The sequence below is a fragment of the Cinclus cinclus genome, chromosome 10, assembly GCF_963662255.1.
Source record: "Cinclus cinclus chromosome 10, bCinCin1.1, whole genome shotgun sequence".
In the NCBI taxonomy this organism is placed as follows: domain Eukaryota; kingdom Metazoa; phylum Chordata; class Aves; order Passeriformes; family Cinclidae; genus Cinclus; species Cinclus cinclus.
The window spans coordinates 609,415-626,921 of NC_085055.1; the positions used below are offsets into that span (position 1 = coordinate 609,415).

General features: G+C 48.3%; 2 protein-coding genes across 2 annotated transcripts; both read right to left on the bottom strand.

Annotated features, from left to right (window-relative positions):
- Nucleotides 1-228: 228 nt before the first annotated feature.
- On the bottom strand, nucleotides 229-1,242 carry P2RY14 (purinergic receptor P2Y14). The gene has a single exon (XM_062499356.1). The coding sequence runs from the start codon at nucleotides 1,240-1,242 to the stop codon at nucleotides 229-231; it is 1,014 nt and encodes a 337-aa protein (XP_062355340.1).
- A 12,202-nt stretch (nucleotides 1,243-13,444) lies between these two features.
- On the bottom strand, nucleotides 13,445-15,299 carry GPR87 (G protein-coupled receptor 87). Its single transcript, XM_062499301.1, has 2 exons — nucleotides 14,977-15,299; nucleotides 13,445-14,475 (listed from the first exon to the last, which is right to left on the bottom strand). Exons 1-2 carry the CDS (start codon nucleotides 15,008-15,010, stop codon nucleotides 13,445-13,447), a joined length of 1,065 nt encoding a protein of 354 aa, XP_062355285.1. The 5' UTR covers nucleotides 15,011-15,299.
- Between the last annotated feature and the right edge of the window lie 2,208 nt (nucleotides 15,300-17,507).

Consider the following 17,507-nt stretch of genomic DNA (forward strand, 5'->3'; position numbering starts at 1 on the left):
GTGACACCCAGATGGGTCGTGTCACACCCTGATGCAGTCAGGGCATCAGCTGAAACAGCTCAGAGTGAATGTATTGGCACATGCAGTGCTGGCTTCAGACAGAGGAGCAGCACCTGGTGTCATGCTGAACCCCTCTCCTGTTTGTTGCTGGTTGTCAGGTGCTCTGTTTCTTTGGGACATTTGTTCATCAATAATTTCTGAAATGTGCATTATTGTAGAGACACAAACCTACACTATGTTTATACTTTCCCGAAGCGTATTTGATCTTCTGGATTTAGAAATTTCAAGCTCACTTGAAGCTTTCAGCTTGAGATGCAGTTTTTGATACAACTTTTCTCTGAAGGGGAGGCAGAGGAAGAAATAAATAATAGGGTCGAGGCAGACGTTTGCAGCAGACAGCACCAGAGTGAACTCCTTGGCGTAGAACAGTGATTTTTGGGACTGGCAGGTGAAGTGGGAGCTGATCTGACTCAGGGTGTAGGGGGTCCTGCAGAGGTGGTAGGGCACAAAGCAAATGACAAACACAAACATGATGGTGAATATGTTCCGGCTGGTTTTTCTCTTGGCCATGTCTGAGTTCCTCCGGAATTTTTTGTAAGAGCTGTATATTTTTTTGGATATAGAAGTGTAAAATACAATTAACAGGAAGAAAACAATCCAGAAAATCCCTGTGCAAATATAGGTTGTTGCTTTGTGCCACTGTCTGCCAAGCTCGCTTTTGAGACCTATACATTTTCTGGAGTAATAGTCTTTAGTGATTTCATTAGTTAAAATCATATTTGGAAATGACATAACCATTAACAACAGCCATATGATTACAGAGACCACCTTGCTGTAGTTAACTGTGTGAACAAAGGAGGTGAACAAAGGCTTTACAATTTTGTAGTATCTGTCAAACCCTATGAGGCCGAAGAAGGAGATCCCAATGTACATGTTCATGTAGAACACAACTGCTGAGTATCTGCACACGAACAGGTTCAGCTCTGGGGGTGCAATTTCAGAATCAGCAAGGATTTTGAAAGGAAACGTCAGGCTCATGAGGAGGTCGGCCACGGCGATGTTCTTGAGATAGACAATGAAACTCTTAGTGCTGGGAACGTGGAGGAAGACCCAGGCTGCCAGGGCATTGAGGGAGAGCCCAGCGAGGAAGATGAGGCAGTAGAGCAGAGGGATGACTGTGGTGGTAATCACCGTGCTGTGGCTGCAGTTGTTCCCTGAGGAGTTGGTGCTGGAGTTGAACATCTTGCAGTTTCTTCATTCCTAGAAGCAGAGAAAAGAGGATCTCAGTAGGACAGGGTGATGCTGGGCTTTCTGCTAATTAAGTTTTTAGCCCTCACTTCCAAACAAACTCGGTGTGCCTCTCAGAAATGAGCACGTTCCCACACCTCAGCATTCCCAGAGGGAATGAAGAGAATTTTCTGAGTGGGGCCATCTCACTTTCTGGTGATGTTCCAAGGCATGTTGTTGCTTTGAACAGAGAATCCATTTGTTTCTCTGTTTGACTTTCCTGCAGGTGTGAGCCCATGTGCTGTGAGCTGGGACTGACCCACAGTGAGCTGGAGACTCAGGGTTAATGAGATGTGTTAAGGACTGGTATTTTTAACACTGATTTACCATGAAACATGAGTGATATGAATATTCCTGGTCAAAATGTTCAATAAAAGCTCCTCTTCTGTTGGTCAAGTGAGAAGATCCCCAGTGTGTGGCAATCTATCCCAGTGTTCCACTGTAAGGAACTCACATGTACAGCTGGTTTAAAGAGTTTTCTTTTAACTTCCAGCAGCCCAGCACACAGGAGAGTGTCTGTGTGCTAGTCTGTAATGTGGGAGCTTGAGCTGACTTCTCAAGTCAGTCAGATCTACAATTTAAAGGATCTCCAAGAAGAAATCACATCTGCTGTCTGCTTTTCTTTGTCAGAATGTTTGCGGGGGTGGATTATCCTCTTTGGAGAGGGCAGAACAAATATAGATATAAATATAATGCTGCTGTATTTGGCAAGTGAAACCCTAGGCAACTGGAAAATATGTGCCTTGGAGCTGGGAAAAAACCCACTTTGTCTTTTAGAAAATAAAGAATTTCCTTTTATCCCCATTCTGAGTCAGTGGCTGATGTCTCTGTGGAGCAGGTTGGAGCCTGAATGCAACCTTGCAATAGCTAGAAATGGACATTTTTTTCTCAAACAGGTAAAAAGGTCTCCCTTGGTGTATTGTTTTCTGTACCTCTTGCAGATGGTGCAAAGGCTGATCAGGTGAGGTGTGCTCTGGAAGCTGCATGGATGAGAGGAGCATGGGGTGGGTGTGTTACCCCGTGCACACCCAAAGCCTACACTTAACCTCTTCCTGGCCATTATCCCAGAGCAGCAGCCATCCTGGCTTTGTGCTTCAGCTCTAGTCAACAAGTTATTTGTTTTTGTTTGGCTGGGGTTTTAAAAGAAAAAGAAGGTTTGGAGAGTAGGTATTAAACTCCCACATGGACAGGTGTGTTAGAGCTGGGAGGTTATGTGGGTAGAGCTTGGGGTGATAATGCTGAAATTAGAAACATCTTCTGGAAAGGCACTAATAGCAAATGGCATTTTTGTTTAAATAGTAACAAGAATGTATTTAAAACCTGCTCTCTTCTGCCGTGTCCCTGTTCACTTTCTCCCTCCAGGCTGTCTCAGCAGGACCCTCTCTCCGCACATGGTATGTTAAGAACTTGCTCCTTCTCTGTAGGGTTTGGTACAGCCAAGAAAACACAGGTGGGTCTTCCTGTGCTTGGACTTGAGGGCAGGTATTGTTTAGAAGTTCATGAAGTAAGTTTCGTGCTGAGGCATCATACAACAGGATTGTTTCAGAACTGTGTGACTAGAGAAGTGGACATCAAATCTTTGTATAGTCCACGGTGTCTGTGCAGCATGGAGGACACCCTATACAAATTTTACATTTGATACCAGCAGATTTATCACCTGCCTGTCATTGAGAGGGAGCCACAGGCCAGGCCAGACTCTGTACATCTTCCCATGCCATTGGCATGTCCTTACCTCCCCTCAGCTGCCTGCTGTGGTGTTCTGCTGAGGGCCTAGAGCTCTGTCCATTCCCAGGCACGGGACCTCTGCTCTTGCTGGGACACCTGTGGGAAAGACAAACACACAGTCCTGTGTTGTGGCAGGGTACACTGTGCTGCTGAGGGCTCCTGCAGCACAACACTGAGCAGTGCTCAGACGTGGTGGAGACCTCTCAAGAGAGCTTCAGAAAGGGTCAGGGAGACACGGGGCAGTCTAGTTCAAGCTAAACCCTGTCCCACTAAACCCTTACCCACTGCATGGGTAAGGCTGGAGGCTCCTGTGTCCCCCTGCTGAGCATCACAGCTCTGTGCTCATGGGCACTTTTATCTGCTCCTCGTGTCCCCTTCTCACACTCAGCTTTATCTGCTCCTCATGTCCCCTTCTCACACTCAGCTCCTTTTGGAGGGTCTTGTCCCACTGCTGTGAACAGGTCAGCACTGACATTAAACTCTGTCACCTCCTAGCCTGTCTCCTGTCAGCTGGGGCAGCGGGATGTGTTAGTGCCAGCATTTGGGGAGGGTGGCACACAGCGTTTTGTACTCAGCAGCTGTTCTTGTTGGAATGCTTGGGCCAGCATAAAGTACATCGGTTCTGTGTGAATAACCTCAGCTACCTGTGCAAAGCCAGCAAACTCGATTCACCAGATGACCAAGATAGATTGGGTAAAATAGAAAAAAAATCTGAACTTTCTCAGCAGGCAAATCATGTTGTCTTGGCACAGCACACAAAAGGGAAGCTGCATAAATCATTAGAAATGCTCAGTCCCTTCTGAGGTCAGACTCCTGTGCTGTCCCCTGTGACTCTTCCACAGTAACATTAAGGCAACTCTTGACTTCTGTGACACGGCTGTCAAGTTTCAAAGTTCACCCTGCTTTACTGAACATGAGAATAATATTTATAAGTTGTTTTATTTATATATTATTTACCCTGAACTTACCAGAGGTCGTGTAGTTCCAAGTACACATTTTAGCTATTTATGGAAACTAATGCAGCTGTGTAATAAATAAGTAATACAGTTACTGGGCCAGGAAGTGGTGATAGTGGTCACTATCACTAGAAATATTTTTTGAACTGCAAAATGGAGTTAATCAAGGGAGGTGGATGGTACCTCTGATGTTAAGAGGAAGCAGGAGAAGGAGGAAGCACAGCACACACCACAACCATTGCAAGTTGTGCTGAGTGTGCTAAAAGAAGAATCTTATTTTAAGATTTTCTCTCTAATGTGGTAGGAATGTTGGTACTGGTGGAACTTGCAGTGCTGTCCATGCTGGTGTGATCCAGTGGGAAAGCTGCTGTGGGTGTCCCTGTGGGGCACAAGGGTGGTGAGGCTCAGGAGCACAAGGGCTGGGAGCTGTGCTGGGCACTGTGGGCATTGTCCCCAGGCTGCCAGGGGCCAGGCAGGGGCTGCCTGAGGGAAAACTCCTTCACCAAACACCAGGGAGGTGTTCAGACTCTTGGCCTGAGTGTGGTCAGGGCTGCTCTGACCCTCCTCTCTGTCCCCAGTCTGGCAGCCTGGGGGTGCATGCCAGGTGAGACACTCAGGGTCCCTGGCTGGAATTGCTGGTCTCCTCTGGAAGGCACAGCTGGCAGTGACTGAGAAGATATGTTGGTGAATTTGACTCATTGCAGGTTTGCCAAGAGACTAAAATTTTGTTATTTACTGCTCTTATTATGACATTTGTCATAGGGCAATGTCTGAGTTTTAGTACTTAAGAGAATAAAAGTATGCAAAATATACTAACGGGCTATTTTAGCCTCTGGAAGTGGCAGTTGGGTGGTGCTGTTCTTGTTTGTCATAGAATGCAGCGGAGGAAAATGGGATGAATGCTGGAATTAGGGTGGCAGGAGGAATGGGTGACATTCCTGTTGCAGGAGGCAGGAAGGCAGGATCTGCCTGGTGTCGGACGTGGCAGTGCCAGTGCCCTCTCCCCTGGCAGGGCTCCAGGAAGGGTCACTCAGGGCAGCAGTGACCACTGCAGTGCCTGCCCTGGCCTCCCAGCTCCTGCTCTCTGGAGCCCTCAGGTGTGGGGTGCAGGGGACACAGAGAGCCCGCTCTCCACCCAGCTGCTCCTTGGGCTGCTGTGACAGAGGCTGAGGATGGACCTGTGGCCTGTGGCTGCTGCTGTGGCCCCGTGAGCAGCAGTGGCCCCTGTGAGCCTGGTGACATGGTGGCTGTGGTGACACTGGGGCTGTGGTGATACTGGGGCTGTGGTGACATTGGGGCTGTGCTCTGTCTGCAGATGCAGGTAGTGAGGGGCAGGACAGGTGGGCGAGTGACTCTGTCCACATTAACAGGACATCCCACTCGTGATCCCAAAAGGCCAAATCTAGGATGTTGAGGTGAGGAGGTGGCAGTGGGTGACTGCAGTGATCTCATCAGTGAGACCACCTGTGATCTCCTGGCACCTGCAGTGAGCTCTGGTGCTCTGAAGGGCACAGGGAGGAGAACCAACAAGTACAGAGAGAGCAGGGGAGAGCCAACAGGTACAGAGAGAGCAGGGGAGAGCAAACAGGTACAGAGAGAGCAGGGGAGATAAAGTTGTGGATTTCCCATTAAAGCCTTGGGCTCCTTGGGGCACAGTCGGGACACCTCAAGGGTATAATTGCATTTCTGTCTTGCAAAAACCACCAGTAGGTTTTTCGTTTCTTCTTCCTGTCCAGCAGTCTCTGCGCTCTTTTGAATCTTAAATTTAACAGCTTTGCCTTCCTGATAAGCTAATTTTTTTCATTATCTTTTTACTTCTGGTTTTTAGACAAGAGTATTAATTATTCTGAGCACACTTTTAGCCTTAGAAGATTCTAATCTGTGAAAAATCTGTGTAAACCCTGATACTCAGATGGAAACTTGGGCAATGCTTTGAGCTCTTTACACATAGCATAATTTTCAGATCTAACCCAAATACTCAGTTTTTAACTTAAGCCTCAAAATTCCCCCACTGAGATCCTTCCTATCTCATGTCAGTTATCATATTGGAATTGGGGAGCGGTGAACGTTAGAGGAAATGTTAAGTAAGGTAAGAGTAGTTTAAGAAGATAACAATAATAATAATAATAATAATAATAATAATAATAATATGTAATGAAGGAAAACAACTAGGGGAGGGATAAAGCCCAAGAAAAACAAGTGGGTCAGCTTTCCTGTTGTGCCCTTCTTCACTGGCAGGGTATGATATTCTGGGAAGTCCTTGACTTAGTGCAAGCCCTGCTCATCAACAGCTAAACCATCAGGGTGTAATCAACATCATTCTCATCCCAAACCCAAACACACTTCTGTACCAGCTGCTGGGAGAAAATTAACTCTATCCCAGCTAAAACCAGAGCTCTCGGTCAAGAAAACATTTTAATGATTTATTACGTTCATTGTCCAAAAACTATGTTTTTAGAAGTAGTAAAATGTGGCTCAAGAGAGTTTTCCCCTTCAATGTTATATTTTATATATTTTAAAATTAAAAAAATATATTTTAATAGTAACATTTGTCATTCGAATATTTCATTTTAAATTCTGCTTTCTGATGTTTTAAACTATGATTTTTGTATAGTTACATTTTCTCAGTCATAAATTAAAACAAAAGTAGTCTCTTAAGAAAAATATCTTTTTTAAGGCAGATAAGAATACTTGCCTGTGGGTCCCCTGTCTGCTGGCACAGCTGGAGACTGAACAGTAGTTTCTGTACTGCTTTCAGTATTTAGTTAATTAAAACTGCTCGTTTGTGCTATTAGTTGTTAGTGGTTTACAGAACTCGGGGATGCTCACCCAATTTGCCAATTTAAAAAGCAAAAATGCAGCGGCAGTTACTTCAAAATACGCGAGGGTGATCGAGAGCGTTTGCAGGGCACGGGAGCAGGTGATGGGAGTTCTCACCTGGACACAAGGCTGGGATGGCAGGAGGGGCTCCTCTCCTGCTCTGCTGTGCCCACCGAGCCCTCGGGCCTGGGCAGCACCGGGAACAGCCGGGGAGCGATCCCGGGGAGCAGATCCTGGGGAGCAGATCCTGGGGAGGGATCGCGGGGAGAGATCCCGGGGAGCAGATCCTGGGGAGAGATCCCGGGGAGCGGATCCTGGGGAGAGATCCCGGGGAGCAGATCCCGGGGAGCAGATCCTGGGGAGAGATCCCGGGGAGCAGATCCCGGGGAGCAGATCCTGGGGAGAGATCCCGGGGAGCAGATCCTGGGGAGCAGATCCTGGGGAGGGATCGCGGGGAGAGATCCCGGGGTCGGGGAGCAGATCACGGGATGGTCCTGCCCGTCCGGAGCCGGTCCGGTTCTGCCCCCTGTGCCAGCTGTGCCAGCTGTGCCCGCCGTGCGCGCCGCCGCCGCTCCCAGAGCAGCCCTGTTTCGGGGGTTTCGGGGGTTTCGGGGGGTTCGCAGCAGGAAGGGGCAGGGCTGGCGAGCCGGGCCGTGCCCCTGGCCAGCTGTGGCCGGGCTCTCAGCCTGCAGCTGGCCCGGCAGCTCCTCGGGGAGCAGCGCTGAGCAGCTCCGGGGAGAGGCACAAGTGCAGCTGGCACGGCTGCGAGCGCTCTGCGCTGCTGGGCTGCGGTTGGATTTTCCTAAACTGTTCCCAGGGCTGGCTGCGACCTTTGCTGTGACGTATCCTGCCCTGGGAGCTGCGGCTCTGGGCTTGGGGGGTTTGAACCGGAGCCACGGGCTTGAGTGCTGCCCGCTACGGCTGGGAGATGGATTCTGGGAATACTTGATGGGTCTTTGGTGTTTCTGTTTCCTTTCTCTTCTTTTTCGTGCTATTAGTTTCTTTTAACCTTAAACACTCACTTGGCTTCCTCCTTTCCTGTTCTTCCCATAAATTTTCTGGGAGGCTTTGAAATCTAGCACAGAATTAGCGGGAATGTGTGGTAATGGAAGAGCTAATGTTTTCTCTGTGGATGTAGGAAAGGAGTATATTCTGAGAGAGAGCTGAGGTTTGGGGAGATAAATTGAGGTTTAAATGTTTATTAAAAAGTTGTGAAATATGTACATTGTGTACCTCAGAACAAGTAAACATTTAGTGCAGCATATGAGCTCTGCTTGACAGCGTGTCACATAAACCCTACAGAAAATACAAAATTCCTCATGGACTTTGCTTCTGTGAGGGTTTATCTGTGTTGAAGAAGGGCCCAAAGGCACGGGGAAACGCATCTCCCTTCTCCCTACATGTTGCTGCCATGTACACATCCTTTACTTGGGACCTTGAATCTCTACTCTCTTCCCCCAAATTTCATTGAATTTTGTGCAATAAGGGGGTACAGTGAGAGGCAGAATTATCTATACATCCTTGTCAGTACTCCTGCCCCTCTCTCCATCCTGAGACTCACAGCTCCAAGCTGCAGTGGTCAATCCATGGCTTTGGGGTGATAGCTTTGGGTGTTGGTTTCATTGACCATTTCAATTCTGGTGTTGGTTTCATTGACAATTCTGTACTTCCCCTGTGGATCAGACAGAACAAAAGTTGCCTGAGGCTTCTCAGGTGCTCCCCAGAGGACACCACTCAGCCAATCTTTTCCTCTCTTCCCATGCACCCTGTGGTCATTTCTTGAAGCAGGGATGAGAGGAGTGGATCAGGTAAGGCTTTGGCTGAAAAGCTGTAGGCTCTCTAAGATAGAAAGGTCCATGGGAAGCTGCAAAGAAGAGTTAGTGCAGTGTTTTCTAGCGTAAGATGCCAGTCTGTGATGGATTAAATGCTGCACACATATAATTTTTTTGCAGTGAGAAGTAAGCAGTTGTCCAGGGCAGAGGATTAAGGGCTTAAAGAGTGGGTGGGGTGCCTGTGCTCTGTGTACAGCTTCACCCCGCTGGAATGACTCTGGCCAGCAGGGCAAACCAAGAGGCTGCTCTGTTGTACAAACATGGGTATTTTTACAAAATGCCAGCCAAACCCAGTGTATAAGGATCTCAAGATACAGCTGCTGTTTCTAAAGGGTTTGAAAGTAGGCTGTGAGCATGGTCACCAGAAGGGCCTGCACTTTACCATGCACTTCAGGTGACTTAAGAACAAACTGATAATGTATTTTACCTTCATCCATACCAATCTGCTTCTTTCCCCAAAATCCAAAATTCCTTGGTGCTGGTTGCTTTATTAAGAGAAGCTACTAACATTTTGTCTGAGCTCAGTGCCTAAGAAGGGAATCCTTTTGCACGATGCTGCTGATGGTCTTCTGTCCCAGAGCTGGAGAATGCAGAGCCAGAGAGGGGAGAGCACTGCTGGCATGTCCCAGCAGCCTGGTAACAAAGCCACTGGGAGTGACCTGGTTCTTGCTGTGTCAGTGCTGGTGACAGCAGTGCAGGGTGGGGTGGCAGCTCTGCAGTCTTTGCTGACCCAGCTGGGGCTGAGGGGTCCTGGCTCGAGTTCCAATTCCAGCACCAAGCCATTGCTCTGTGGATGGGTCTCTGTGACCAGGGGTCACCTGTGCCCTTTCCAGACCTGCTGGGAGAGCTGTCAGTGCTTCCAGCCCTGCTGAGCATGAACTCATGCAGATCCTGGGCAATCAGTGGCCAGCTCTGGGAGTTGCTAAAAGCAGCATGAACAAGACAAATATTTTACAGGGATAATCCCCCTGGAAGGCCAGCTGATTAAAAAAGTATTGCAGGACTCCTAGCTGGGTTTTTACTCTGTCAAATCTGCCAGCAAATGTTTTCTGCTGGGTTTTGTTTGGGTGCATGTCTGTGCACCCTCATGGAAAGCCTCTGAGACCTCACAAGGCTTTGTCTGGAGCTCACCCATCAAGCCTTGTCCATGTTCAGGTGGCACCACTGCTGCTCCCAGCACGTTTTGCCTAATGGAGTGGCAGGAGAAGGGCGCTGAGGGAGGGGACTGTGCTGGACTGAACTAGAAAATGCTTCATGTGGGATTTGATTAAGGAATTTTCCTTACTTAGTCAAAGTAGGCTTTCCTGCAGATGGTTATCTTGTCTTCAGCCACAGACAGAACTTTTTCTAGTTGTACATTTGTCCTTCAAAGATATATTTTTTGCAACTTTTCCTGTGTCTCTTTCTCAAAACACAATTGTTTTTAAAGCACCTCATCTTCTGACTTCAGAATCACACATTCTGCATCTGTAACCTCTTCAGGAAATTAGGAGCTTTTGATTTCCTTTTGCATGCAAGATAAACTCCCCTCAAAAACTGCACAAATAGCTCCTTTACCTTTTCCACTTTAATGTGGACAAAAAATGTATCAAGTGGTGTCTCTTCTGGGGAGGGTGAGGAGGACAAACCCGCCAATCTGTCCCTGCAATTTTGTGTTGAATTCTCATCCCTCAGTTAGATGAAAAATTGAAGTGTCTTTTATACCTTAGTAACTGCACTGATGTGCAGAGTTCTGTGGGTGGGACTGCAGTCCAACCTTGTGCTATTTGTGGGTGCATTTTACAGAACAGAAGTGTAGCTCGGGGGTGGGCTTGGTTTGCAGAGCATTTCTGGTTAACACAGACCACAGGACCTCCATCCTGTTTGGTGTCTGCACCATGGGCTCCATTGCATGCTGAATTTTGCTTATTCTTCAGTTTCATGCTTCCAGCCCTGAGCACAGCTGGGTGAGCCTGCCACAGCCACTCTGCTCATCAATGCTTTCCCCCTGCTTCATCCAGCTCAAGTGGCTGCTGGGTGCCAACGCAAAGACAGATTTTTAGAAATTTAGGTGGATTTACTTTCCTTTTTTAGGATTCCTGTGAAGCTGCAGTGGTGAAAAGTCACAGGAAACGTCATTACTAGAGAAACCACAGAGCCAGAGCACAAAATTAATGTAATGGCAAGCAAGAGTCCTGCACAGGAGTGATCTGGAGCTGGGTCTGAGTACAGGTTCAAATCACATTTCTCCCACAGTAATGCCCTGGCATGAAGGTCTCTGCCTTGGCTATTCAATCAGAGTATGTAAGACAGATTTACACTCGAGTTACAAACACTGTAAAGCAAATCTTCCTGAATGTAAAGAAACCCAGATGTTAATGAGTTGTTCAATTGTTCAGGAATTGCTCCTTGCATTCTTGGCTCAGATCTGCTGCTGTACTTCCACACAGAAAAGTGTTTCCTCTTAAAACTGGGACTCTGGGATTGCACAGCCACAGTTTATGTCCTTGTCTGCCCTGATGTGGCTCTCTGAAAGGGATGGGTCAGGGCCTGAGACTTTCCGTACAACTCCCTTGTAGCTTTTTCTTTCAAAATGAACTTTTAAAGACCAAGGCTCCGTGTCAAATCTGGATAAATTAAATGCAGTTATCTGGTATTTGGGGATTGGGATATTGTTGTATAATTCATTTCTAGCCCTGGAAAACACTTCACAAACAGCATTAAAGAGCTGTCATGTATGTGAGTGTGTGTCCAAACCAGCGATTACCACAGCATTATCACAGATACATCCTGCCAAGGACAGCGAGCTGCTCTGGGGGTGACTGACAGTGCAGTGCTGTCTGCAGGGCAGGGGCTGCCCCTGGCTGGCTGCTCCTGTGTGCTGGGAGTGCATGGCTGTGTTTGTTCTTCCCACAGTTCACATGGATATCTCACTGCTGGGACTGGGACACTTCCCAGAAACTCCTGATTGCTTTGTCCCTTTGGTTCCTGGAGAGGGGGCACTGTTCTTCAGGCTGTGCTTTGAAGGGATCGCTTTGGGTGGGTTTTTGGGGGAAAGCTCTGCTGAGGGATCAGCAGTAGTGTCTCTCCGAGGAGGAAACACCATGAAAATCCATCCTCTAGTTAAAAAGACGTGGGCAGTGAGCAAGGTGTGTGTGTGCATCCTGTCAAGAGGGCACACAGCACACTCGGGGATGCAGGTGCCCACCTGGTTGTGTGTGCAGCCCCCTGCTCTGCCCCGGCTGCTCCACCCTGTGCCAGGGCCAGTCCCAGCCCCTGGGCTGCTGTCTCCTTACCTGCTCCTCCTCTAGTGTCCTCTGGCAGGGACCCACAGGGTATTGCCCCTGGAGGGGCATTTTTGGGCTTTGCTGGGCTTGTGTGGGAAGTCCACGTGGGAAAAGGTCACAGTGGATTTAACATAGCAATTATCACGCACAGTTTAACGAGCCATATGCCCTTGGTGATTTGCACTTGTAAATGGCAGACCAGAAGCACTTGGCCTTGATTTGCTTTAACCATATAAGACCTAAGAGGACACTCTTTGGTTAGGAATGTCTGCGCATAGAGCTGATCTTCCAGTCCTAAATACTTTCATTCGATTTCATTTGGTGCTTGTGAGAATTAAAGCTGTGCAACCCAGTCCACAGGATGGTTCTCTTAATATGGTTTTATATGTGCAGGGACTGCTTAGGGTGCAAGATGGCAGAATTGGTCCCAGGACTTGTCTGGTGTGTGTGTTTTCTACAGAGCTGATTGGGAAACAGGGTTTGTCTGTGGTATTTTAGCCATTTAAAGTATTTTTATTTAAAGTAGGATAAATACCCAAAGTATTCTGTCTTCCTTTCCAGAAATGTTCTCCCCTGATCATGTAAGTGGTTTCATAATACTTGCATTAATCCAAATATTATCATACTTACACTTCAGCTTCCTAATTATTCATAAACCAAAATCTAAACCAATAGTGTTTTAAAAAAATAGAAGAGAGAAACCCATCTTTCAGTGGAAAACTTTATGAAAGATGTTCTCATGCAGAACTTAACCTTGTTGTTTGAGTGCTGTGTTTTCAGGGTTTTCTTGTTTTTGTTTTTGTGTATCAGGAGCAAAGTCCTTCAGTGTGTGAGGCACTGGCCGATGGGCTGTTGCCATCTCCTTCTTGTGCCCTGCACTGCACTCCGGGCTGGCTGTGAGCACAGGCTGCCCAGGGCACCCACAGCTCTGCCAGCCTGCCTTTGGCAGCTCTCGGTCTCTGTCAGAGCAGTCTTTGCTCCTAACAAATGTGATTTAATGCCCAGGGAGTGCAGGACAAACGGATGCACGTGAAGATCACTGGGTGGGGAGCAGTCAGTGCAAGCCCCGAGTGAGATGGTGCTGCTGGCACCAAGGCACCGTGAGGGACACGGAGATGTGGCACTGAGCCTCGTGGCACTGAGCCTTGTCTGAGGGTCACACTGAGGGTCCCAGGGGGCTGTGCCACTTCCTCCCTTTCCCTTCAGCTGCTGCCATCCCCGGACCCTGGAGAAGCTGATTCCTCACAATGGACCCTGCTCTAAGGCCAGGGGTCCATACTGGCTGCAGCCTCCTGAGCTCAGGGCTGCTCTCTGAGCTGAGGCAGCCTCGTGTTGGTTTCTAAAGCACCCAACCAGCCAACCTGGACACCCACCAAAACAGCCCTCAGCCCCGGAGTGAGCCTGGTCCCTGGGGGATGGAACCCGAGCCAGATGTTGGTGAGCTGGCAGACACCGAATGTGTCCCTTAATGAGCTTCTGTGGTCACACACTTCAAGAGACATTTTATTTACATTATATACAAGCAGCCTCACAGGCCAGCAAAGTCTCTGTGGGTGCCTCAGACGTCCGTGTACTCGTGGTAGATGCGCACCTCTGACCTCCTGACGCTCTGCAGGGACCTGATGCTCTCACTCCTGGTTCTCATGTTGGATTTCCTGAACAGCCTTCGTGAGAACGATCGACACATGAAAAAATAAATGATTGGATCCAGACAGACATTGCACGCGGACAGGAACAGCGTCATTTCCTTACAATAATACAAGATTCTATGTGCCGAGTCATCTAAAATTTTGTCCAGGTGACTGAAAGTGAAGGGTATTCGGCACAAATGGTAGGGCAGAAAGCAGGTGAAGAACACAGCCACGACAACCCTTATGCTCTGGTTGTGCTTCCGCTTTCGGCTGGACGAGCTGATGAACTGCTTGCTGGATTTATAGATGTACCTGGAGATGGCAATGTAGCAGCCTATCAGCACTATCAGCACCACCACAAACATGCAGGTGTTGATGTAGATGACAGCTGAGTGCCACTTGACTCCCAGGGGGGACTTGAGCTTGAGGCAGTCATCCACGTTCCTCTTGGTGGGGTAGCCGTTGGTGAGGATCAGGTTTGGCAGCGCCAGGAACGCCATCACCACCCAGACGCAGGCTGACAGGACCTTGGTGAAGGTGATGCTGTACATCCTGGAGTCCCCAAAGGGCTTCACCACCTTGAGGTAGCGGTCGATGCTGATGAGCCCCAGAAAGACGATGGTGGTGTACATGTTGGCGTAGAACAGCACCGTGCTGTAGCGGCACAGGAAGGAGTTGAAGTGCCACGGTCCCAGCCGCGAGTCCTGGATGATCTTGAAGGGGAACGTCAGCGTCATGAGAAGGTCTGCCACCACGATGTTCTTGAGGTAAAAGATGAAGCTGGTTTTGTTCCTGATGTGGAAGAAGATCCACACTGCCAGGCCGTTGAGCAGCAGGCTGGCCAGGAAGATGAGGAGGTAGAGCACGGGCAGGACGATGGTGGTGAACTCGTCGTGGGCAGAGCGCCCCGGGGAGCTGGCGTTGGGAGAGCTACTGTTGTCTGGGCTGAGGTGATTCTCTGTGGGAACGAGGGACAGCGACGGGTTAAAGCTTTTTTTGTGTCCCAAACAGGACAGTTCAGAGCTGTCCTCTCTCTGTCCGGGTGAGCCATAAATCAGAGCTGCAGGTTGTCAGCTCTTGGCTTTCCTGACAGAACGCAACTTGCGAGCTGAGATGTTTGTCATGAGACAGGGCTCTGGAGAGACTCCTCAGGCCTATCAGAACGCTCATTTCAACTGAGCTTACTTAAATGTATTTAAAAAACACAGTCTCTGGGGGATTGTAAGATTTCATATGTAAATGTTTGTGGAAAACTTATAAACTCTGCCATAAAATGACAGTACACTATATTTAATGTTGTTTATGCTCTGACCTTGGCTGGTGAGGCAAACCAGGCTGGCTGTGGGGCAGTGCTCAGACAGCCCCTGCTGGAATGACTATTTTCGTTCAAATGTTGGTAGGAACTAACAGCAATAAAACAAACACTTATCAATCACTTGTATTTCCATTGTTATTTTACCTGGAAGTTTTCCATCGGACAAATTGTACCCCATCCTTTGTGCTGCTGTAGGTTTTCAGCTGAAATGCTCTTCAGGAGTCCCACTGGCAGCCGTGGGTCTGGGATGCGGCAGGGCTTGTGCCAGGATGACGTTCTGGGGAAAAAAAAAAAAAACCAAATTAAAACCAAAGCAAAGTGGAAGAGCCCACGTTCTTGTCCCATGCATGGAGAGGAGCTTTGTGAAAGGAGCTCCCTGAGGGATGCCCAGTGAAGGGCTGGCTGAGGTGGCTGAGGGCTGGGTACTGCACAATGGTTCTGTTCTCAGGCCTTCCTTGCCCTCTTCTTGCCCGTTTCAGTGATGGATGACTGTGAGGGGATTTTTTTCTAAACATCACTCACTTCTTGAAGTAAAAAAGTTTCATCAGTAATTATGAGGTATGTGTGTATGACTTCATAGTGTATCCCCCGAAATTGGGGTGGAAATGAAAGTTCCTGTTCCTTTTTCATAGAAACTGGCACACAAAGAACACTGAAACCTGCAGCAAGTCATTTATGCCATGATGGTATCACCATGTTTGGCATTATTCAAAGGGACTGCCAATACCAGTTTGCAAGGCTGTGCTCCAAATTGTTCTTTCCTCTATCAGCATGCAAATGTAGTAACTTTTCTGGGATTAATTTTTTGCTTACAAGTTTTGATAGGAAAACTGGCAAAATGGTTCAGATCGCACCAATTCCACTAGACCTGAGTGCTCTCATGGGAATGAAGAGAGGACAGAATTCCTGCAGCCCTTTTGCAGATCAGAACCTGTTTTGGGTTCATGTAGGAACCGCGTTGTGTGGCACTAGATGGCAGCAAAGCAAGTAATGGTGTGTGAAAGCATCAATAAAGACTTTAATTTGGAAGTTTTAACATTCTTATTAGTCTGGTCTTGGCTGGCACTGTTTGCTCTGACAGTAACAAGACTGTCGAGGGTGTTGTAGGTATTTTGTTTTCCATGGGTCTGAGAAGCAGTAATCCATCATGTTTTGCTGTCGTTGAGGATTTGCAGCTCTCTCTTCTGCCCAGGAGGCACAGAGATCAAAAGAGTACGTGATTTTATGAAAAAGATGCATATCTAATTCTGTATGTAAATAAGGTGCTTATTTCCATGCTTTTCTGAGTTTCTTTCAACTCTGTAATTCCAGGTCCCTGGAAGGCTCCTTGCTCTCAGGCTCTTCAGGCAAGAGCTCTACAAAAGCCTCAGAGAAGCCAGTGAGGTGTTGGATGTGCTGCCTGGGACTTGAAGCAGAGCAGGAGGAGGCTTCTGTGTCCCTGGGAATGCTGCAGGATTCCCTGGAGCTGTGTGCAGTGACTGCTCAGTGCTGGTGTCACCCTGCAGTGTCCCAGCTCCTGCAGAGCCATTCTTCTGCTGACCCCATAGAGCCCTGCTGAATTCTGGCCAGGGTGGAGCCCTGCCACACATGTCCCCTGGTCAGTGAAGGTGTGACCACCGTCGGGTCAGGGACATCCAGGCCCCAGGGATCCTCCTGGGAGCTGTGTGCTGCTGTGCAGGCCCACTACGACTGAGCCTTGGCATGGATATCTCCTTGTCTTCTTGCTCCGGATGGTTTTAATGTTAAAATATGTCCCAAAATAACCTCCAGTGATTTCCAATCCACAGTTTGGAAAAAGCAAGCAGCAAATTCTTCACCAGTGTAACCCGTGCCAGCCGAGCTTTGGGCGCTGTGCCCTCCCAGCACACCTGAGCTCAGCAGGGGCTCTGGTGTCTGCAGGATGGCGAGAGGCACCACCTGTGACTGCTTGCTCTCCTTACACACCAAAGGCTCTCCCTGCTGCTGCTGTGGCTCAGAGCTTTAAAAGCTTCACCAAACAGGTCTGTGCAGAGCTGCAGGGCAGTGCTGCTGTGATGGTCCTGCTGCACAGAGCTGGGTGTGATGAAAGGTGGGATGGATGCACAGCCTTGGTCCTGCTCAGACTCAGCAGTCCAAAGGTGATTCCAGAGTTTCCTACCAAACTCTGTCAGGCTGAGGGGTGCTGTGGTGGGCAGAGCACTCAGAGCAGTGTGGCTTCATTATTTACGTGCTGGGGTAGGTGATCAGGTGTAGAGCTGGGGTGCCTGTGCTCAGTAGCTTCATTCTTTCTGACAAAGCTTGCTGTATTGCAGACTCCAGGAGTAGGAATAAACTTATTGTATGGAGAATTCAGTCTTCTCCATGTGTTTTATTGCAGCAGGAGATGAAGACTGTGTTCTCTTTAAAGAGTATTTTAGGGTATTTTGTAAATGCTCACTGTCTGTGTACTCATTTTTACTTGTCTGAATACCGTATTTTTGTACTCAGCAGGCTGGGCTTTCCGGTCCTTGTCCAGTTTTCTGGACACTTTCCTCACCAATTTCATCCTAAGCAGCTGTCTCAATCTTCTGTACAAATATATTCTGTTTGGAAGGCTTTGAAGATGCACTAGAAGCTGATCCTTTATCCAGGCAGCTTTGTAAACCAGAATGTATTTTACTTCTTGTAGCTTCTGTACTTCGTCCGTGGTTGATGAG